General features: G+C 35.2%; 6 protein-coding genes across 6 annotated transcripts; 4 read left to right on the top strand and 2 right to left on the bottom strand.

The window, feature by feature from the left end:
* Window positions 1-4,947: 4,947 nt before the first annotated feature.
* LOC133679865 (non-specific lipid transfer protein GPI-anchored 12-like) lies at window positions 4,948-7,492 on the top strand. Its single transcript, XM_062102583.1, has 3 exons — window positions 4,948-5,471; window positions 6,962-7,021; window positions 7,229-7,492. Exons 1-3 carry the CDS (start codon window positions 5,069-5,071, stop codon window positions 7,339-7,341), a joined length of 576 nt encoding a protein of 191 aa, XP_061958567.1. The 5' UTR covers window positions 4,948-5,068; the 3' UTR covers window positions 7,342-7,492.
* A 1,428-nt stretch (window positions 7,493-8,920) lies between these two features.
* On the bottom strand, window positions 8,921-10,015 carry LOC133680233 (uncharacterized). The gene has a single exon (XM_062103042.1). The coding sequence runs from the start codon at window positions 10,013-10,015 to the stop codon at window positions 8,921-8,923; it is 1,095 nt and encodes a 364-aa protein (XP_061959026.1).
* Window positions 10,016-10,830: 815 nt separating this feature from the next.
* Window positions 10,831-13,338, top strand: LOC133680240 (F-box/WD-40 repeat-containing protein At5g21040). The gene is made up of 2 exons (XM_062103050.1): window positions 10,831-11,041; window positions 11,242-13,338. The coding sequence occupies exon 2, from the start codon at window positions 11,391-11,393 to the stop codon at window positions 13,005-13,007; it is 1,617 nt and encodes a 538-aa protein (XP_061959034.1). The 5' UTR covers window positions 10,831-11,041; window positions 11,242-11,390; the 3' UTR covers window positions 13,008-13,338.
* Window positions 13,339-14,482: 1,144 nt separating this feature from the next.
* Window positions 14,483-16,601, top strand: LOC133679838 (GDSL esterase/lipase At5g37690-like). The gene is made up of 2 exons (XM_062102546.1): window positions 14,483-15,033; window positions 15,563-16,601. The coding sequence occupies exons 1-2, from the start codon at window positions 14,793-14,795 to the stop codon at window positions 16,273-16,275; spliced, it is 954 nt and encodes a 317-aa protein (XP_061958530.1). The 5' UTR covers window positions 14,483-14,792; the 3' UTR covers window positions 16,276-16,601.
* A 731-nt stretch (window positions 16,602-17,332) lies between these two features.
* On the top strand, window positions 17,333-19,184 carry LOC133679837 (geranylgeranyl diphosphate reductase, chloroplastic-like). Its single transcript, XM_062102545.1, has 2 exons — window positions 17,333-18,866; window positions 19,001-19,184. Exon 1 carries the CDS (start codon window positions 17,502-17,504, stop codon window positions 18,864-18,866), a length of 1,365 nt encoding a protein of 454 aa, XP_061958529.1. The 5' UTR covers window positions 17,333-17,501; the 3' UTR covers window positions 19,001-19,184.
* A 2,643-nt stretch (window positions 19,185-21,827) lies between these two features.
* LOC133679846 (protein LIGHT-DEPENDENT SHORT HYPOCOTYLS 1-like) lies at window positions 21,828-22,905 on the bottom strand. The gene has a single exon (XM_062102556.1). The coding sequence runs from the start codon at window positions 22,641-22,643 to the stop codon at window positions 22,092-22,094; it is 552 nt and encodes a 183-aa protein (XP_061958540.1). The 5' UTR covers window positions 22,644-22,905; the 3' UTR covers window positions 21,828-22,091.
* Between the last annotated feature and the right edge of the window lie 10 nt (window positions 22,906-22,915).

Genomic DNA, 22,915 nt, shown 5'->3' with positions numbered 1-22,915 from the left:
AATTGTTTTTTAAAATATATTTTATTGAAAATAATATTTTTTATTTTTACACTAGTACATTAAAACAACTTAAAAATATAAAAAAATAATTAAATTTTAATAAAAATAAGGTTAAACCGTGCTAAACACACCTCCCAAAAAAACATCCCAATTTCATGCCGACGGGGTTTGCTGCCAGCAGAGTAGATAGACAGGGGAAGAGCTCGTCAACACGTGAGCATGTGACGGGTGCTCATTAACAAATTTGTTTTTTATTTGTTTTCGTGTTTTAAAATATAAATTATTTTAATATATTTTTAAATATAAAATATTTTAAAAAGCAGTAATAATTATTGCTGATAGAGTGTCGTAATTTATGTTAATGGCTGACCTCATTCTTCGGGGCCATCAACTTCCAACTTCCAATAAGAGAGAACATTTTTCAACCACTCTTTGCAAAAGCCTGTGGACAACATTCTTTTGGACACCTTTTTTTAGTTGGAATAATCATCGTATTATTATTATTATTATATTAACATTGGTATTTAAATAACTTACATATATTTTAATTAATCTTATATATTTTAAAATTAATAATTATATAATTTTTTAATAACTATGAGATTTGTAAAATTTAAATAGGTAATCTTTAAACAACAAATTCAGAATCTAATCAATTAAATTATATTATTTATATTTATTATTATTATTATTATATTGGTTGTTTTTTATTTTCTTTCCTCTCCAATATTCCATTGTTCTTTTTGATGAAGTGTTTAAAGCTAATGTTATTATACTTTATCTAATCTTTCAACCTGGTAAATTAATCCATGATTTAAGTTGATTTAAAACATATTTTTAAATAATATCACTTTATTTTTTACAAAAAATCTTAAAATAATATTATTGTTTTTATCTCCACCTAAGTGCCTTATAAAAATACTCACATCCTGCATCAACAAATATATATATATATATATATATAAAAGAAGGAAGGGAAGGAGAGTAGAAGCATATAATTTCCTCATGAACAAGGTAGTGTGATCACGAGCAATATTTTAGAAATACCTGTCTTTCTTGTGACTTGAGAATTCATGTGTGACCCAAACAAGTAACTTGGCAAGTGGCATGGCTCGCGGTTTACCAAGCTGTGCTGATCGAATAAAGTGCTTTCCTCCTCTTTGATCATGTGTTTACGAAAAGGCTATTTCAACTCTCTTCCAATACTCTACCATTGAATTTCTTTTACACTTGTCTCCCAAGTCTCCTCCTATCCAGCCCCTACCTACTCTAATTTATAGTACGTAATCCATGAAATTGTTTGGAATTTCTTTTGAAAGAGGGTTGCTTTTTCTCGAGAATTATACTTTAATATTGTCCAAAAAAAACATGCAAATCAAATCAAGGCACAGCTTGATGCGGAGTGCTGTGGCATGTAGTCATTTCCGTGTAAAATTTAATATAGTAAGGAGAAAACCATATACTATACGATATAATTTCGGGATTTGTGCTTCACGCCTCCTGCTCATACCATACCTCCACGCGGAAAACTTGTTTGCAAGAAATCAGAGTTAATTTCTCACACGCAGCTGATTAAAGTTTCATGCCGATGAGCTCTCTTATGGCTTGATGACGTCATCCATGTCACTTGCTTCTATATACTGGATTCCAGCTTCTCAGGGGCTCAACGTCAGCTATAAAAACTGTTTCAGATACAATTTAGGGACCGACTTTTTATATATATATATAAAAAACCCAGTACATTAGATTATTGGATCAACGTGTAAATTATAGGTTAATCTTCGAAATCATCAGTCCACTCGTGTCATTTATTTCTATTAAAATAATATTATTTTGTTTTTTTTTAAATTCTTGTTCATTTAATAAAAAATTAGATTGGTCTATCAGGGCAGAGATTAACCCTACAGGGCTAACCAAGTTTAACTAATTCAATTTTTTAAAAAAAAAAATCAATTAAAAATCTATCTTGAATCATGCATTAATTCACTAGTTTTTAAGATTAACACATTAATACTTAACCTTAACAGCTATGTAGTTAAGGGTGAGGGGGTTATTGTCATCCCAAAATATTGAAAAAACCCGTTTGGACCAAGCTGGAGATTGTGATTGTAATATTTCATATCACTAGATTTAAAGAAGAGACTTATATAAACATGCTCAACTTAATTAATAAGATGTGTTTTTGGGTTATTCTTGACTATCAAGAACAAATCCGTGAATGAAACCCATAGACTAAAGCGAATAATATATTGCTAATGGGGTAAGGTGTTACATTTGGTATTAGAGCCCGACTCATTAACTATCTGATAATGCCGACGAGATCGTCGAGCGCTTAAGGGAGGTGAATTGTAATATTTTACATCAATGAGTGAGGATTTGGGGGAAAGTCTTATATGAATATGCTTACCTTGACTAGCAAGACGTGTTTTAGGGTCATTCGTGGTTACTAATAACAAATCCATGAGGCCCGTAGACTAAAACGAACAATATCTTGTTAGTAGGGTGGGGTGTTACAGCGATGCAAAGTGTTTTTTTAAGTATTTATTACTTGAAAATATATTAAAATAATATTTTTGATATAAAGTAATAAAAAATCAATTAATTTTTTTTAAAATAAATAAAATTTTAGAAAAGTGCAGTCTACCAAACTGTGCTTTACTAGTCTTCGAGGTTTAAGTTTGTTATCGCATTGGATTCTTAATAATTGTTAATGGGCTCTAGGATTTTTTCAAAATATTTCCTAATATTCCTAAAACATCATCATATGTCTAATTCGGTCTCCCTACAATTTCATCCGCCCTGCTCTACTGGTTACCTGACTCCGTGGCTTGATTCTCTGGACGTAGTCCTTCCGTATTGCTTGATGTCCTACGTCGGATACTGTCCAACAATCAGTTCCAATCTACCTCTTGCTGGCCACTAACAACCACATTAATTCCTGACACCATAAAAAAAGAAAAAAGAAAAAAGAAAAATAAACCCTAGTCAAATGATTTTCCATTATACTATATACTCTTAAAATTAAAAAACTTTATTCGCTTTGAAGAGCGTACCAAAATAAATCTTTCATCGTTCTTCTCACAATATACGTCTAAATTCTGTGATGGCAGTGTTGAATGAACGAGATTATAAAATATCTGTTATAAATATATTATCAGATAGATATTAATCTCTCATAAATTGATTTACGTATAAATTTATTACTCTTGTATATTTTGATATATAAATAAAGGTCATTTTAATATAATTGTATATAGAGATATTTTTTATATATTTTTTTATTGTGTTTTTTTTATATAAAAAATACGTACATCGATATCTACGAATTAAGAGGATTAATTGACAGAATCTTATCGGAATATTACAAGATACTCCAAAGTTCAAAAATCTGGAGCAGATTACATGGAACGTCTCTTCTTAAACCAGTCAAGAAAGGGTTGATCGTTAGTTTTCTTGACTACCAAAATTGAAAAGAAGAAGAAGGATATCAGTAGCTCTATTTTTCTCTTAATAATTACATAAAGGTGACTATTGAGAGTGTAAGTGTGGTACCTGTTTTTTTAAAATATATTTTTATTAAAAATGTCTAAATTTGTTTTTTTTTAATTATTTTTGATATTAGCACAATCAAAATAATTTAAAAACAGTAAAACAATATTAATTTGAAGTAAATTTGTTTTTTTTTAATATTTTTAAAACACAAAAACAAACAAGTCAAAATATTATGAATTTAATGTATTGAATTAACAAGTGATGTGAAACTCATTCATCATTTAATTTCCTAACTCGTCTGTTTTTACGTTTCAAAGATATTTTTGAAAAAAATTAATTTTTTTTATTTTTTATTCTAAATTAATTATTTATATTTTTAAATCGTTTTGATGTGTTGATATTAAAAATAATATTTAAAAAATATAAATATATAATTTTAATATATTAAAAAAAACATTTTAACCACCGGCCCAGTGCAGTTGAGTATTTAGTGAGAAATGCATTAAAATCAAGCCTTAAAGGCAGCATCACTCTTTCCCTTTATTCTGTTATTTTTCGTTTCACGACATTTATTGTATTTGGAAGCCTGCTGGACAGCTTAGCAGCAGATCAGCTGTCAATTTGTTGTACTTTCACACTTCTATATTCATCCAAAACATACAAAAATAAAAAAAAAATCACAAGAGAAAAGCTTTGTCTTTCTTTTGCTTAAAAATGGGTGTAATAATTCATAATTGTATATATTTATTCAATCATATATCATGTGTTTTTTTTTACGTTCACACACGTAATTTGATCATATATCCATTGTATTACATGTTTTATGTTCATTTATTTTTTTAAAAATCTTAATATCAAATATGTTTGAAGTTAAAATTTAATATTTTCTCAAGACTAATTAGATTGGATATATCACAATAGTAAGGAGCCTCGAAAATTAGATATCAAACCTTATTACTGTTCGGTAACATCATGGTGCAAAATATTTCTAGATAAAAAAACACTTTGAAAATAGATTGAACTACAAAAATAATCATTCTTTTAATATATTGTTTAAATTTTTAAATAATATTACTAAACCTAACTTGACACATCAGAGAAACCCAATGACTCACTAACCTATGACCTATATTGAACCGAGTTTCACACTAGGTGGAAATTAGTCCTGTTAAACCAATTGATTTAAAGGATTAATCCGCAATTCAGTCAAAACTTGAGTGAGAATTAACTTAAATTTTTTTAAAATCTTAAAACAATATTATTTAAAAGTATTTAAATCACCTAGAGTATATTATTTAAAATACAATTATTTTTAATAGTATTTTATAAATGAGGGTTTATAACCACGGTAGTCTAGACGCGTTAATTTTCGCACCTAAGACGGTGGGAAGTGGAAGGAATCCATGGACAATAACTTCGGTGGTGGTTGTATATTTATTGATTTCGGCTGGCAAGTGTTGCTATCTCCATATATAACTTATACACCGAGCTTTCCTTCACAAAATCAAAACCACCCCCACAAGACAGAAACATAGCGACGCTTGCTCGTGTCTGCATAGAAAATAAAGAGAGAAAAATGTCGAAACTAGCGATCACCGCCATATTTCTCACCCTAACCATCTTTTCAACAGTGCCAGCAAAAACGTCAGGAGCCACGGCTCCGGTGGCTGCACCTGCACCCGTTTCAGGTGATCTTGCTCCAGCAGCACCCGGACCAACAGCAGTCAACGAATGCTTAACTCCATTGTTGAACATGTCTGATTGCTTGGGGTATGTAACACAAGGAAGTAACTTGACAGTCCCTGACAAGAATTGCTGTCCTGAGCTTGCCGGGCTGATAGATAGCAACATTATATGTTTGTGTCAGTTGCTTGGTGGTGATATTGCTGAGCAATTTGGGATCTCACTTGACAAGGGAAGAGCTCTCAAGCTTCCTGCAATCTGCAAGATTGATGTTCCTTCAGCCACCTTGTGCTCAGGTAATTAAATCTATTTACTTGTTTAGTTAATACATGAATGATCCTTAATTTCTTGTTTTATTTACCTTCTCAAGGTCCATTAATTATCGAAATTGAAAACTCGAATTGTATATTAAATTTTAATTACCTTAACAAATTTATTTTAACCATTAATATCCTTGAGACGTGCCTGTTTTTTTCTTTTTAAAATTGTATTAATCTCACATCAATTCTTTAATGCTATCAACGAACTTTACCAGTGCCTTGTCTTTAATTGCTCTGCCCAAACCCATCACTTACCGTTAATGCACGATGCTCACCATTAACTGCCTTTGACAATTATGGGAACCATCTTGAACCTGCCATCCCCCCCCCCCCCCTCTCTCTCTCTCTGATTAGAATTTGAGACCCTACAAACCATTTTTTTAGTTCTTAAAATAGAAAAAAAGGGCTAGCTAGAAAAGAAAAATCTTGCAAGTTGGTTAATTTACAGATTCATGTGTTTTTAAAAATAAATAAATAAATAAATCGCTTGTAAAATATCATTGATTTACATGACTTTTGGTACAGATATTTCTTGTTTGCCTGGAATTTGTCTTCTCTTTAATTAATTTTGGATTTTCCTTAAAATTATCCTTAATGCAAATCCTTCATTCTTATATTCATGGTAATTGTGTTCTGTAAATTCTATGTATAGTTTACTTCAAGTGGTCTCTAGAGTTGTTGGGATTGCGGTCGAATCATGTTTTTTTTTTTAAATGTATGTATAGTTTACTTCAAGTGGATTTTCCCTCACCTAATCACGTGCTAGATCTGTTATTGTGCTCCTTTTATGTATCACTTCCTGTTCCATCACGTGCCTGTAGATGATAGGCGAGAACCCCCTAATTGTTTCCTGCATTCAAAATTGTTTTGAAAAGGAAACTGGATTATTGAATTACTTACGCGTTAATTATTTTTTATTAAAATTTTGAGAAAATTACTTAGTGTTAATCTATCAAGTTCTGAGTAGGTTACCAAAAACCTTATTATATTAACTAATTTTTAGTGTCAAGATGATAACAAATATTTTTTTTAAACTCGATTGAGATTATATTTTGAAATGTAAATTTTATAAATCAACCCGTTAGATTGAGCTAACTTTAACGTATAATTAAAAAAAAGAAGAAGGGAGAAATAAATAAAAAAAGTAGAATAAAAAAACAATGAAGAAGATTGATTCATTATTATAATTATAGTACATGCAATGCATGAACTCATCTAATTTAAAATGCTTAGAACATAATCTAAATGATTGGTAAGGTATTATTTGGGCCCTCTAACGTGGTTTGTTCTTGATTCCTTATTAAATCAAGTGAGTTTAGAGAATGTCAATGTTTTGAACATCAGCATAATACCTTTTATGTTCAGGGTCAGATCTCAATGATTCACAATTCCAAGTCCAAGACATGGAGATTTCTAGCTTTAGATTATTTTTTTGTGTTTTTTTTTCAATGGGCTGTGTTTTGCAGCTGTGGGATACCCAGTACAAGCTCCAGCAAGCGGTCCATCAACAGGCTCAACACCTCAAGGTACTTGCTTTCATATTTATGTCTTTTTATCCAGTTCTTTGATTTTGTATGATCTTTTAACCCTTCTGCCGGGGCGGGTCTAGCCGGGACCTGGCTAACCGGCTTCTAGTCAGGGCCGGGTCTAACAAATAATTAGCTCAAAGTTTATTAGATAGTTCAACATGTGACTCGATTAAAATGCATTGATTTTAAGTTGACTGGCTGCAGGTCCATCTCCATCAACTGGAGAGAACAAAGGGAGTGTTGCTTCAAGCATTGCTGGCTCAGCTTATGCAATCTTTGGTGGCTTAGCATCTTCATTTCTCCTAACATTGTTCTGAGTTTCAGTTTTCTTCTCAGGTGTAACAGCTTAATTCTCGTCATTTGTTAAATGCTGTGACCATGAGATCTGGTATGCCTAGCTAGCAGCAAAATAAAGTGTGCGATTTGTTGTATTATTTCATTTTAAAAAGAAATTAGAGCATTGTTCCCTTTCTTTCTTTCTTTCTTTCTTGTTTGTTTTTCTCTTGATATAATTTTTTAGTGGATTAATTGGTTAATAAGCTTATCATCCCATAAGTTAAAATGATTCCATGAACTTGAAACTCTACTCGATAGAGTTTTTAATTAAATTGAGTAAAATTTTTATTGACCTGAGTTTATCAAAATAGATTTATTTATATATATAAAAAAATTAGATTGTTTAAATACACAAAGGAACCTAATAACTTGATGTAACAGATTTTTCTCTTCACGCCGCTCCGAATCTTAAATCATGTAAATCAACACAAAAATAAAATAAATAAAAAATAAATTAACTTGATGCAATTAAGCTTAATCAAAAAGTAATCATCATTAGTTGTAAAAACTCTTTTTTCATCACTTAAATTAAATAAGATATTGATATAATAAAATCTAACTAACTTGAATTAACTCAAATGAATTTATTTATATAAAGAAATGAAACTACGCCGTTTAAATACTAGTAACTCCATGGCAAAGATTCTTTCCCAGCCGGTCCGAGTCATATAAAAACAGATTAACTTGATACAATTAAGCTAGTCAAAAGTAATGATCGTTGGTTATAGAAACCCTTTTCCATCACTTGAACATGCTTCCTTTAAATATGCTTCATTTTCATTTCTTGATTCTTCTGTGTTTTTATCAGATGATGAGCCTAATTCACAATCACTATAATTAGCCCACATATTTTCATTGGTTCAAACACTTATTGTTCAACAAGGGCTAGCAGAAGAGCAAAACAGAACCTGCATACGACTCTGGATTAAACCACTCCTTTGGAAATTCAGAGGTAATTCGATGCAGATTGAGTGCCATGAGATCATACCATTACATTGATTGATCAACAGGGGAGCATGAAATCCATCAAAACCATATCATAATATCTTGATCAGCATGAGAAAAAACAGAATTGCAGCAGAACAAAAACACCAACGCTGAGAACTAAACTGATGAGAGATTGTTTTACTGTTAAGATGGGCTAAGAGACGTTCATTTTCCTCTCGGTCTACTCGAAGTTCTGAAGCCAATCTATGAAAAACCGTAGTGCAAACACAAGGAATGATTTTTAGAGCTGAAATCCAGTTTCTTTCCTTTTCGTTTGAACACTTTGTTCCAAAAATTGAGGTCTTTCTTGAGGCCACTGCCTTAGTGGCCTAAGAAAGAAGAATAATCAAGAGTGCACAGAAAAAATAATAAAAGAAAGCTAGCATAATGAGATGGAGATGCAACTTCCGTCCAACACAATGAAAAATCAAATTCAGATAATGTTTAAGAAATAAAAAATGCAAACTCTACAAAACTCAGCATAAAAGGTGCAGGCATATTCCACACGAAGAACATGGAAAATTGAAGAATAAAGAAAAAAACAGCAAGATCGAAGAGATCAATTACTCAATCTTAGAGTGAGATGACATCAGTCATTGGTATCTCAGTATGATCAACATTGTTCTTTGGATCCAAGGTCATCTTACTGAGCCTAAGAAGACTCCTAGTAGCCAAAATTGCCTGTGTATTGATATCGTGCAAAGACCTTGAATACAAACTTCTGCATGCTGCAGAAGCCGAACCTATCAATTCTTTATCCTTGTTAGGACCCAAAAGGCAATGCCCTAATATCCTCAAAATAGGTTGCAGAAGTTCCCATGGCAAAGCAATCCTCCCTTCCTTAATGACACTTTCCTTCCCAACATTTCCTTGATCGTCTTGAAGCTCACCATCTTTGTACTCATCACCGTCTTGACCAGACCAAACCTTACAAAACTCACAAAAATCAATCTTAGAACCAACAGGCATAAGAGACATCTTACTATAATACAACTCTAATGCAACCCCAACAATTCTTGCCCTTCTTGTTGATCTCACAGTCCCATGAGGCTCCAAACTTGGAGATATCACAGCTAGGTTTAAATCTGCAGCATTATTATCCTTTGCAGGATTTTTTGATTCATGGTATATACTTGGATGTGACAAATCAGGCACGTTAACAGTCATAGCTTGGCCTGCACGTGAGGTAGTTTCGTGTGCATAAATGGCTAACAAAACTGCCTCAAAACCAGCCAAGGGTTTTTTTAGGGCAACACGAGAGAGATAAAGGCCAGCAATAATGGGAAGGAAACGTAAGACTACGAGCTGTAGTTGGGGTTCTGAGGATTGGAACGTGTCATAGAACCAACGACAGAGGTTGTTGTCGCCCGCACCAGAGTCGGGGAGACGGAGGAGTGATGAGACTTGAGAGGAGATATCAGGGTTGTGAAGGAGGTAGAAGGCAGGGTCTTGATCTTGAGAGAGGAGAGAGGGAGAAACTGTGGTTAGAATGGAAGAAAGGGATTGAATGGCTAAATGGGTGCTGAAGGAGGAACTTGATGATGGGGTTTCAGGGGGTATGTTGAAGGCTAAGGTGGTGATCGTGGTAGTTTCTGTGGTGAAGGTGTCTTGTGATATGGAGGTGGTAGGGGTGTTCGTTTCTTCAGAGGAGGAGCAATCTTCTGACATTGTTTTAGACTTGTTAATTTTCAGGGAGGGAAAGGTCAAGAATCCGTGAGAGAGAGGTGTGAATAAGAGGAGGAAAGATTATGCAAAGATACAGATGGAAAAGAATGGTGAGAAAAGGATGAGAAAATTAAGGAGGGAAAATAGGATCTAAATAATAAGCCATTCCCTCAGGCCTCAGCACAAAACGACCTTCAAGCTTCCATATTCTATACTAATCCGCCCCCCTATCTAGGCATCAATCCCACATAATTTGTTGTTGGAGCCAAACAAAAAATGATAGAACATTTTGTCAAGGCAAGAAATTAACTTGCTGTAACATTCTCTTGCACCAATATCCTAGTACGGCTAAGGTTTTCAGAATTTTTTTTTTCAATTTTAAAGGTTAACATTGACACTTCTAGTCTCGATGGATTAATATAAAAAATTAATAAATTCAAATTAAAATCATGTTTTAAATTAATATAAAAGACTATATTAATTAGTGGATTTAACTAAGTTTTTAATGATTTAGTTTGCTCGATTAAAGTGTTTACATACTTGAAGGAGTCAATAAAATAATATAAATAACTGTTTAAATAAAATCAAAACAAAAATAATTGATTGAGGTTAATTCTATGAACAGCAAAGTGACCCTGTGATCAAATCCAACAAGGATTGAACGAGATCCTCTCTTCAAAAATGAAACACAATGGACAAACTTGGCCCAAAACTTGCATGGGAGTATTGGGCTCGTTGACAACTTAACATGCCATATCTTTTTGCCGACAGCATCATACATCATGCGGTTCTTACAACCCTATGACACTTAATCCTTTAATCTCCACCGTCAAGATCCTTAAGCCACGGAACGATGATAAATAGAAAAAAAAAAGGCTCCAATCTCACCATGAAAAAACCTCAAAACAGCTCACTCTTCTCCTCTTGTAGATTATGATCTGATCATATTTGACAAGAAATTCTCTAACCCAACAAAACTATTTACAGTATCTGCTTCAAAGATCTTGTATTTAATCTCTCCTTCAATAGGTACCATTAAAAACTTCATCTTTATTTATTAAGTTTTAGTTTTTGAGTTCTTTGAGGATCACATAATCTGACCTTCTTCGATTATTTGCTTTACATTCATCAAACTCTGATCATTTTTAAATGTGGGCTGTCATTCTTCTGCTTTAAATTCGTCTATTTGTTACTGAATTTGGGATTTGACTTTTAGGGTTTCGTTTCAGGTTTTTTGTTGGGTTGTCCTTGAATTCTTGTCAAAGTGTAAGTTTTGGGTTGAAATTCTATCTGGGTTTTGGTTACTTAAGGTCTTGGAATTAAGGGCTTTAGGTGTTTTAGCTCTCTTGTGTTTTTGCTTAGGTTAGCTATCCATTTTATGGCATTGGAATGCCAAAAGAGCACTGAGGTGTCGAAAAGCCTTGCCATTTGTGTTGAAAAAAGTTATTCCAATACGGAACATCTTGAAATTTCAAAGTCTCCTTTAGACTGTTACCCTAAGAAGGGGATTTTAAGCAGTTTGAGTTCAAAACAGCTTTCTTGTAATGATGTTTTGCTCAATTGTCGCCGGTCAATTACCGACCTTCCTCCGGCATTGATTTCTGAGATTCTTAGTTGCCTTGATCCTCAAGAGCTTGGTATAGTTTCATGTGTATCGAGAGTACTTAATAGTCTTGCAACCGAGAATAGTGTTTGGAAGGAGGTATATGGTGAGAGATGGGGACTCCCTATAGTTCCTGCACCATTGGGTGCAGGGGTTTCAATTGAGAAGTCATGGAAGGAACTGTTTGTGGAGAGGGAGTACAGGAGTAAGATTTTTTTGAGTCGTTATAGCATTGATACTTTGCATGGGCATACTGAAGCAGTTAGAACAGTTTCTCTATTGGCTTCTGCCAAGCTCATTTTTACCTCTGGGTATGATATGATTGTGCGAATGTGGGACATGGAAGACGGGCTGTATATTGCATCATCACGGCCTCTTGGTTGCACTATACGAGCAGTTGCAGCGGACACGAAGCTGTTGGTTGCTGGTGGTACTGATGGTTTTATTCAAGGCTGGAGGGCAGTTGAGGGTCTCAAGCACTTGTTTGACCTTAAAGGTTCTGAGGTGCCAAACACTGAATTTAGAATTTGGGAGCATGAGGGACCTATAACCTCTCTTGCCTTGGACCCCACAAGGATTTATAGTGGGTCATGGGACATGACTGCTCGTATATGGGATCGTTCCTCACTTGAATGCATAAAGATCTTGAGGCATGGTGACTGGGTGTGGAGCCTTGTTCCGCATGATACTACAGTTGCTAGCACATCAGGTTCAGACGTGTATGTTTGGGACACTAATAGTGGGACTCTGCTAACTGTTATTCATAGTGCTCATGTAGGCAACACTTATTCTTTGGCTCGAAGCCATACAGGGGATTTCATTTTTACAGGAGGAGAAGATGGGGCTATGCACATGTTTGAGATCACTGGTCCTAAACCTGAGGCTAATGTTTTTAAGGTTGCAACTTGGATGCCTCACTCAGGGCCTGTTTATTCCCTTGCATTTGAGTTTCCATGGCTTGTTTCAGCTTCTAGTGATGGGAGGCTGTCACTAGTTGATGTGAGAAAACTACTAAGGACCAACAGACATTCTCTACGAAAGAATGTTTCAAGGGTTACCAATGTTGAACCACCTCAGAGGATGTTACATGGGTTTGGGCCCAATTTGTTTTCAGTAGATGTTGGTGCTGACCGTATTGTATGTGGAGGAGAGGAAGGTGTTGTTAGGATCTGGAACTTCTCAAAGGCGTTGGAAAGGGAGCGGACGGCTCGTGCCATGAGAGGAATACGGTTGGAGAACAGGATGAGGCGTCGTAGACTTCAAATAGAGATGAGCAGTAAGGGTGGTAGGACTGATCAATGCTCTGTTGCAGCCAAGAAGAACCCAATGCATGTAGACAAGAGTGGTGTCTGGCGCAATAAACATGGGATGAGTGGCAAGCTGAAAGCATAGCAACATATAATTACTGTGTTTTCCAGTCCAGGCAGTATGACCTGATTATTCTTTGGGTATTTACGAACACAATTACACGATTATTTTCTGAGTGTATTGCTACTAACTGTAGTTAGACTTGCATTGGCTATGGTACTTGCATTTTAAAGGCAACTTCATTTTACAGTAGTTTTTATGTGTTTCCTCGTGCCAGTTTTAATCTCTTGTTGTATTTGCATTTGTTATTCTCTTCCCCAATGCCTCTCTCAAACATTTCTTGAGATCCTGTAAGTTTACGCATAATCCTGAAGATGTATGATTTCATAAAGAAATAAATGTTTGGCAACAGAAATACACATGTTCATTTTCTTGTTTCCGCAGTCATCCTAGAATTTTGGTGAGTTGAATTATGTGTATGCCTGATGGCTGATGAGTTACTATTCGCATGCTTTTTGCCATATCCGAGTTTGATACTGTGACTCACTTTTTGAGTAATAGGTTATGGAAGGGAGTGGGATTAATTGATGGTAGAGTTACAATTTTCCCCTGATTTTCTGCAAGTCATTCCAACAACTGTTGTCAGAACAGGGGAAAGTAAAGTCTTTTGGTCCCAAAAGTTCTTTCTTTCCACCTTCTTACCACTCCTGAAGGCTGAAAGGGATTCTTTCTTCTTCCAGATGCTGAATTTTGTTTGTGGAAGACATTTAGTACAACAGTTGTCTGAGAAACTCTCTTGCCATGTTATTTTCTTTATGCGGTTAACTAGTCTCAGAGATCTTAATGGCATTTTTTTCAACAATTTATTAATCTAGGTATAGCCAAGAGGTTTTGGCATCTCGGAGACAATGGTTTTCTGGGTTAGCATGCAAACAGGTGGATTTCTTCTGCTAAAGAAACAAAAATCATACCATTTGGAGAATTTTGCTTCATTGGCTGTTGAGGGATGAGATTAAAATCTCGTAAAATCATGGTTCAAATCTCACCTTTTATCTTCTACAGTTTACAAGATAACCTCCTTCCTTGCCACCACGGAGACCAGCCAAGCTCGTCAGAGCCTGTTTTAACTATGTCTTGTTGAAGAGCTGCAGCTTAACTTAATTTTTTATTATTTAATGCGGTTTCGAGTTCAAACTACACGAATTTCCTACAAATGCTCATCATAAAAATAAAATAAAATAAAATGAAGAAATTTCTCTCATTTTTTACCCTGGTTTGAAAAGCTCTTGATACAGAGTCGAACTTCAATTTGATTTAAGAAAGATATTTACTCAGTCAAACTCAATGGACTTGCACAGCATGAACTATAATTCGGTCAAATTTGGTCAGGCCTTAAAATAATTTTTTTAAGAAAAAAATGATATTATTTTGATAAGAAACGATTAATCAGGTTTAAACTTGTAACTCATGAGTTGACCGACAACTCAGTAGTCCGGAAGCTTTTCCGAGTCAGGCCTGGAGGGGTTGGCAACTATATTGGAAAACACTTGAAACGAATACAAATGGGGTATAAACATTTGAATCTGCTACAGACCTACAAAGTTCAGTTGGTGGGCGTCAATTTGCCTTACAATAAATCTACCACTTTTCTAATTCAGAGCAAGCACCAAAATCAACCCTTAACCACATTTCTAGTTCAACCCTGTAAAGAATCCAATACCTCCCGCGTTATCTACAAAAGAAACGCTATTCTATCCAAGAAACACCCCCAAAACAGCATCAAGAAACAAATAAGAAACCAAAGAAAGGCAGAGTTTCGTGGCTAAAAGGCTGGAGATCAGAACAACATCATCAAGAAGAAGAGCAGCAATGGTGTTTCTATATCTTCTTCTTGCTATCTTAATGAGCTCGATCGGTCTAGTGCATGGACAATTCTTGCCAAATACACCCTCTGTAATGGAAAATGGATCACATGTATCTGCATTGTACTTAATGGGTGATTCTTCTGTTGACTGTGGAAAGAACAGTCTCTTTTACCCTCTCCTTCGCAGAAATCTTTCTTTGCTTCCTTGTAATGGGTCGGACTCCACCCTTCTTCCTCATTTTCTAGGTAATTTTCTTTCTCTTTCTTGAAAGTAACTGTACATGCATTTGTTTTTCTTGATTCTTTTTCTTGGAAATATATGTGAAACTGAGTGTTCTTAATTTGTTCTTGTTGAAAGCTGGCCTTTAATTGGTTGGCTCATAAGTGATACTTGGTGTTTAAACCCGTAGAGAAAGAAAGAAAGAAACAAATTCATTCTGGTTTCGATTGTTTTCTATAGCTTTTCAAGAATCATGGGAAAACAGTTGAAGTGGAAGGTGATAAATTGGTTAGATGTAGAATTCTTGGTTTCAGGGAGGATCTTGTTTTCAATGGATACATAATGTGATTTTCTGTTACCAATTTCTAGACCATATATATCTCGTGCTTTTCTTTTGCTGGATATTTTTGTGTGAGACTATATGTGCACACCTGCAAAGTTTCTGATGCAGAAGGACTTGGTTTATTGATAGCATGATCTGTGCACTCAACTGTTTCTTATAGTTAAAATGGAGCTGCAATTCTAGTAGTGTTTGTCAATTTTATGGTACTGCAGCTCAGAAGATGGGCTTGCCTAATTCCCAGCCATTCAACAGTCAGAATGGATCGATTGAAGGGCTAATAAAAGGTGTGAATTATGGTTCAGCGCATGCAACAATCATAAGCCCCAGCAGCCAGAGCCACTCCACTTTTAACCAACAGCTGCGCCAAGTATACGAGAGCTTCCAGTTGTTGCAGCTTCAGCTTAGACAGGACATAGCCCAAGATTTTATCAAATCCTCCATGTTCTATCTTTCCTTTGGAAAAGATGACTATGTTGACCTCTTTCTGAGGAATTCTTCAGGCGTGATGCTCAAGTACAGTGGCCAAGAATTTGCTCGCATTCTGGTCAACCAGATGGTTCATGCTATACGGACCCTTTACGATGCAAATGTGAGGAAGATCATAAGCACAGGAATATTGCCGCTGGGATGCACTCCACGCGTGGTATGGGAGTGGTATAATTCAACTGCTATTCATCATGGAATGGGTTGTGTAGAAGAGATCAACGAGATGGTTTTGCAATACAATACAATGCTTAATGAGCAAATTGTGGAGCTCAATGTGGAATTACCTGACGCTCAGATAATTTTCTGTGATGTATACCAGGGAATGATGGAGGTCATAACCAACCCAACACTCTTCGGTACGAACCCTTTTTCATTGTTCCCATTTTTAAGGAATTCTAGCCTGAAGCTGCTACACCAGTTGCTGCCGATTTATGCCTAATCATCCTCAAAGCCGTAAACTTCCTTGCTTTGAAATTCTATGATTTTTTAAAAATTAGTTCACTTCCATTTTCTTATCCTTATAATTAGCTTGAATAGCTAGATTGATTTTTGTATATTGATCTGCAAGAAGTATACCAACTGCAAGTTCTTACAGAGTTGAGATAGATTTGAAAATTTGTCACAGCTGTCGATCGATTCCTTTTGCCATTCCTGCACCATTTTACTAAGTTCTCGGTCCATAGTATCGAAGCAGCCACATGATTATATGTAACCTAATATGATGTTACTGCTCCGAAGGTAAACTAGCTCGAGACGATAACCCCTGGAGTGTTTTCTGTAATATTTATGGGTATAAATGATTTCTACATAGTGAACAGAATACAACACCAGTATCAGATTATTGAACTAGAAAGCTTCTGTCCCTAATACAGGATTTAGGGATACAAAGAATGCGTGCTGTGGGCTCGGTCTTCATGGTGCAGAGATTGGCTGTGTTTCTGCAGAGACGGCCTGCAACCAATCTTCAGCTCATGTCTGGTGGGATCTTTACAATCCTACACAAGTATTGAACTCCTTGCTTGCTGATTCAGCCTGGTCTGGCCATCCCTTGCCCGGCATTTGTCGTCCTATCACAGTCCAGGAATTGGTGTCCACTTCACTTTTGACCGGAGTGCCATCCAAGTGATACGTGCTTCATCAAACCGTCTGCTTTAGTAGTTTTTGGCCTGTTGCTCATGCTGAGCACTGCTGATTGAACATAATTTTAGATTCTGATGATAACTTTTCAGAAATTTGTTTCTTGCATCCCAGTAGTAACTGTATACACACCGCTAGCTAGTATAGTAACGGTTAATGCAAACAGTACTGTCCTGTTCAAGAATGATATTGGAAACATGATATTTTTCCTTAGATTTTATGGGTACTAAGTATTTTTCACTATTATATGAATAAAAAATTGAATTTAGAAATCATGCATGCGCGTGTTTAGACCATACTTGACAGCCCCGATATGGCCACTCTCATGAAGAAGATTGTAAGTTTGGATCACCGGTGAATTTAAGTTAATTATTTTTGTTAAAACGATGACATTAAAAGAATCAAACAACATTAAAAAAAATAAATGATTCTCTTTCTCTCCCCTAAACCCAACTCCATCACATTCCAAGCTGCTTATCACTCCCTTCACACCCATCTATAAACCCTAAAAAACTTAGCATTAACACCATGGCCGCACTAGCACTAACCCACAACCTTCATTTCACTCCAACCCTACCTCTCAAAACCATAAAACAACACCAGCAACCAAAACCCAAAACTCTAACAATCACCGCCACCTCATCCAGCCCCCTCTCTGGCCGCAAACTCCGCGCCGCTGTGATCGGCGGCGGCCCAGCAGGTTCATCCGCCGCAGAAGCCTTAGCCGCCGGAGGAGTTGAAACCTTCCTCTTCGAGCGTAGCCCTTCCACAGCTAAGCCATGTGGTGGAGCCATCCCTCTTTGCATGATCGACGAGTTTTCCATCCCTCTTCACCTCATCGACCGACATGTCACTCGCATGAAGATCATATCTCCTTCGAACCTGACCGTTGATTTCGGATCCAAAACTTTAAAGTCTCATGAGTTTATCCCCGTGTTGCGCCGCGAAGTACTGGATTCTTTTCTCCGGTCTCGTGCTCAATCCAACGGTGCTCAATTTATCACTGGCCTTGTCACGGATATTGAGGTGCCTGATTTTTTATCTTCAAAACCTTACGTTATCCACCACACTATTAATAATTGTAAACGATCATTAACCGTTGATTTGATTGTCGGGGCTGATGGGGCTAATAGCAGGGTAGCGAAGATTATTAATGCAGGGAATTACAGATGTGCCATTGCTTTTCAAGAGAGGATCAAATTACCGGATGAGAAAATGGAGTATTATCATAATCTCGCAGAAATGTATGTTGGGAATGACATGTCGCCTGACTTTTACGCGTGGGTATTTCCAAAATGCGACCACGTGGCGGTGGGGACGGGCACGGCGTGTGCGAGGCGGGATATTAAGGTGTATCAAAGAGGGATCAGGGAGAGGGTTAAGGAGAGGATTAAGGGTGGCAGAGTGATTAAAGTGGAGGCTCACCCAATCCCGGAGCAACCGCGTCCGAGGCGTGTGCGTGGACGTGTGGCGCTTGTTGGGGACGCGGCGGGGTATGTGACCAAGTGTTCGGGAGAAGGAATATATTTCGCGGCGAAATCCGGTAGAATGTGCGGGGAGGCTATTGTGAAGGCTTCAGAAGAGGGGGAGAGGATGGTCAGTGAGGAGGATTTGAAGAGGGAGTACTTGAGAGAATGGGATAACAAGTACGTGAATACTTTCAGGTTCTTGGATTTGTTGCAAAGAGTGTTTTATGGGAGTAATGTGGGTAGAGAGGCATTGGTGGAGTTATGTGGGGATGAGTATGTGCAGAGGATGACATTTGATAGTTACTTGTACAAGAAGATGGCTAGTGGAGATAGATGGGATGGTGTGAAGTTGGTTTTGAATACTTTTGGGAGTTTTATGAGGTGTAAGGTTGTAGGAAGAGAGATGGAGGCTTTGAAGCTGTAGGTTATTGAGAGGTTTTTTTTTTTTTGGAACTCTTTTGGGGCAAGTTTCTTTGTTGGATAATAACCCTTTGGGATGTATATGAAGCTTTTGTCAAAGCAAAGATGTCCTTGAGGAATGTTGCTGTATTCATGCAGGTCACTTTTCTCTTTTTCCATGGCGAGGAAGAAGGTAGAGTGGATGTAGCAAGCCTACTTCAACATCTTGCTTTGGAAATTCGGAGTAACTAGTAAATAAATATATGTACCTTCTGCATGTAATTTCCCTCGGCCTGATGACAGTTTGGATGTCTAATAAAAGTGCATGGATGTTGCAGGCTAATGATTTTGTTCGACATGTTTCTAGATTCTAGATTTAGTCCTTTATCAATCACTTTGGGATTGATACGAAGCTCGCTCAAAAGCTAAAACTGAATTTGATTTAGACGGTTATGAAAAATAATTTTTTAGATGTAAATTTTTTTAATTTTTCTGTGTTTATTTATAATTAAAAAAATTAATCAATAAAAAAATATTTTTTATTCAAAAAAATATTTAGCGTGATTTTTAGAAAATTATTTTTTTTTTATTTTGAGCGGAAAATATTAACATTTGTTCCTTATTATTTTAATAAACTTGAAAAAAATATTAACATTTATTTTATAGCTTATTTTTCATGACATAGTTAAACACCTAAAAATATCTTCCAATTTATTTCTTATTATACTACTAAATATCAAAAAATAATTTACTTTTTAATTAAAAATATACTTTCAAACTACTTCCAGGTTTTAATGTTATTCATGATTTAATGGTATTTATTTGACCACTATATATTGTGTTCAAGTGAATCAGTTGTCCTTTTTTTTTTTTTTTCCTATAAAAGAGGTGACTGATCGAGGAGCAATAGCCTGGACTGTGGAGGGAGAGGGTTAAAAGAAGCATTGGAAAGTTGGAGGGATGATTGAAAACTAACTTGGTATTCTGCAGGTAATTTCCTCCAAGCTTCCAGCATGAAGACAATTGATTTTGTTAAGAGTTCAGAATATATGTGATCTTACAGGCTGCAGGACAGAGTTCCTCAACATTAGGAGTCCCAGTTAAGCCTCTGATCTGAAGTGCTTCATTAATTGTTCCCAAAGGCACTGCAGACCAATCTGAAAAACATGTCGGGTGGCTTCTTCTGTTTTATAATAATCACTTGTAGTACTCCTCTTGGATAGAAAGTTAGCTGGCTATTTAACGTAAAATTAAATATAGCTTAATTAATTACATCACAGGTGTGTGTGAGGCATGAAAAGAGGGGAGGATTTTCTATATATGTTGTATAATTCCAACTTTTTTCTTCTAACAGTACTGGACAGTTCAAGAATATCGATCTTAAAAACCTGGAAAAGAACTTAACGTCATAAAAGAGCCAAACCAGTCAGTTTGGTTTGATTTTGTTTTACATTTGTTAAAAAACCAAATAAATAATCTAATTTAAATCAAATGAGCCTTTAATTAGTTATTTTTTATAGATTTTGATTGGTAATGGATTTTTAGTTTATAATTCAGTTTTATTTGATTTTTTTCTTTTTTTTTAAAAATATTAAACTGAATAGAATCAATTTTTTTATCTGATTTTCTTAACAAAATTTTAAAAAAATTTAGAAAATCATTATATTTAATTAATTTTGAATTGATTTTTTTCTGCATATGAACTTTCTTATAGTTAGCATTTCACTTGGGAGGTGTAGGGAAAAAAAAAAGAAAATTGATGAAATGAATTTTTCATTTTTAAAATAAAAGGCTCAAATAATTACATAATTAGAGGTTAATCTTCTTCTAATCTCTAAATCTCCACCCATCATTTTGGAGATCATAGTATCCAAAAAACCATTATATTTGATTAATTTTAAATTGATTTTTACTTGCATATGAACTTCCAGACTTTCCCATATTTATATAGTTAGCATTTCATCACTTGGGATATGTAGAGAGAAAAAAGAAGAAAATTGATGAAATTAATTTTTATTTTTCTAAATAAAAGGCTCAAATAGTTAATTTAGAATCATTAATAAAAGTAGATCATCACCACTTTCTTGACTAGAAAATTCTAATTTTTGGTTTTTATAATGGTAAATTTAAAGAAAATTTAATGGTGACGTGAAAATTCATTTTCTTATACCTAGATCAATATTATTAGAACTAAAATAATATTTTATAGTATAAATATCTTTGTAAATTTTATCAATTTAATTTTGAGAGTTAAAAAAAAGAAAAGAAAAAAATTATTTTTTTTCAAAATTACATTTTATAAGTTATGTATCTCTTTATAATTTTTTTAGTAATTCATCTAAAATATTTAGATTAGGCCATCTCTCATGTACCAAATAGCTTGCCAAAATTCACAAATTGGCTTTGTTTGCTGGTTAAAATCTCTTTAGAAAGTCGATTTGCCTTTAGCATCAACAAAAAGTTCGTCGGCCAACAACCCGTAAAAGCCAAAACTTCTTGCATCTTTTGTGCTCGAACTAATTGAGAGGAGAGCTAGAGGAAGTTTTACGACTCTTTCCTTTTTTTATTTGGTTTCAATTTCAATTTTCATTTTTTCTAATAAAAAAAATTGAAAATTGCATTCAATTCTAATTAAAATCAATGGAAAATCTTCCTATTTTAAAAACAGAGAAGGGAATGAAATATATTATGTAATTTGAAGATGATTAATCTCATAGATCTTCTGAATAACATCTAAGACACATATCCAAGATCGGTGATATGTGTCTCGCCATAATATATCTCGAATTATTATAACGTTTTTAAATTTAGCACGATGATCCTTATTTTTTTTATTAATTTGAGAAATTACAAAAAAAAAATCTTGGAAATTAATATGCAAGTTATGTTTCCCATAATAATACATATTTTAAAAAAATGGAAATAATAATTCTCGGTTTCAAAGTTCAATAATGATAATAATAGTATAGAAAATTCAGCTACCATATGCTTTTAATTCATAGAAATATATTGCTAAATTTAAGCAGTTTTTGTTCAATTGGCAATATCATTATCATGGACTAAATTAGATATCAACATTATACAAGCATATGTGTAGATCCAATATCATCTAGTAGTTATGTTGGCATACATATCATACTAATTTATTATAATATGAATAAAAACTTATTCTTTATTGTAGTATATATGCTATCATCACCAAGATTAATCCACAGGCTTGTAGAGGTTCAATATTTATTATCAGGTGATTCTAGCTTGTGGTGGTACCGTTGTTCCCTTCAGCTTGCTTAGACGTCCTCTTGCGTTTCTTTGTATAGCTAACTCCTCTTGATTTAGCTTGAAAATCCCTTACCTCCCTCAAGTAAATCCTCACCGCTCTTGCACCAAAAGGATTCTCTTCGGGCTTCCCTCCATGAGCCTCATAGGCTGCTCTAAGTCGTCCAATGAGTGCGTCAAGACTTCCCCAGGCTTGTCGGAGGGGACAGGGGCACAGTGCTGGTGGTTTAGGGTGGCCAAAGAACTGACAACTCTGGTGGTGGACCTTCGTCTTGCCAAACTGGTCAAGGTAACAAAGGAATTCAAGGACATGGGTGCCGTTACACCTGGGAAATGAGAGGGGAGGCTTGTGGTTTCTAAGGTACTGGCAGAAAGTGTTCCAGTCTCTACGCTTCTGGTTCTCATAGCGGCTAGGAGTAGAAGATATGGCGCTAACTGTGGTGGGAGCAGCACTATTTGGGTTAGGGTTCATCATTACGGGGCTTGATGAATATTTAGGTGTTGTTGACGGGGTAGATATATCCATTAATGCAAATGAAGATCTAGGCACTTTAGGGTCTTGGCAGGTACTATATATATAGACTACAGAGAGCTAGAGTTGTTGCTGCAGGAGGAATGTTCTTATTTTAGGGTTTTCTCTCCTCGATCTTGTTTGGTTGCTTACGATTTGTGATCAGGAAGGGAAAAAAAGACCCGAGACAGAAAAATTTCCCTGATTCCCTGAAATATTTTCAAAGGATAGCACATACTATAGTACTCTGCCTCGATATACAACGATGAGAATATATAGGCATTTTC

This window comes from Populus nigra, chromosome 19 (assembly GCF_951802175.1).
Source record: "Populus nigra chromosome 19, ddPopNigr1.1, whole genome shotgun sequence".
In the NCBI taxonomy this organism is placed as follows: Eukaryota; Viridiplantae; Streptophyta; class Magnoliopsida; order Malpighiales; family Salicaceae; genus Populus; species Populus nigra.
Note: the sequence above shows the minus strand (reverse complement) of the source record. Positions and strands in the feature narration are given on the sequence as shown.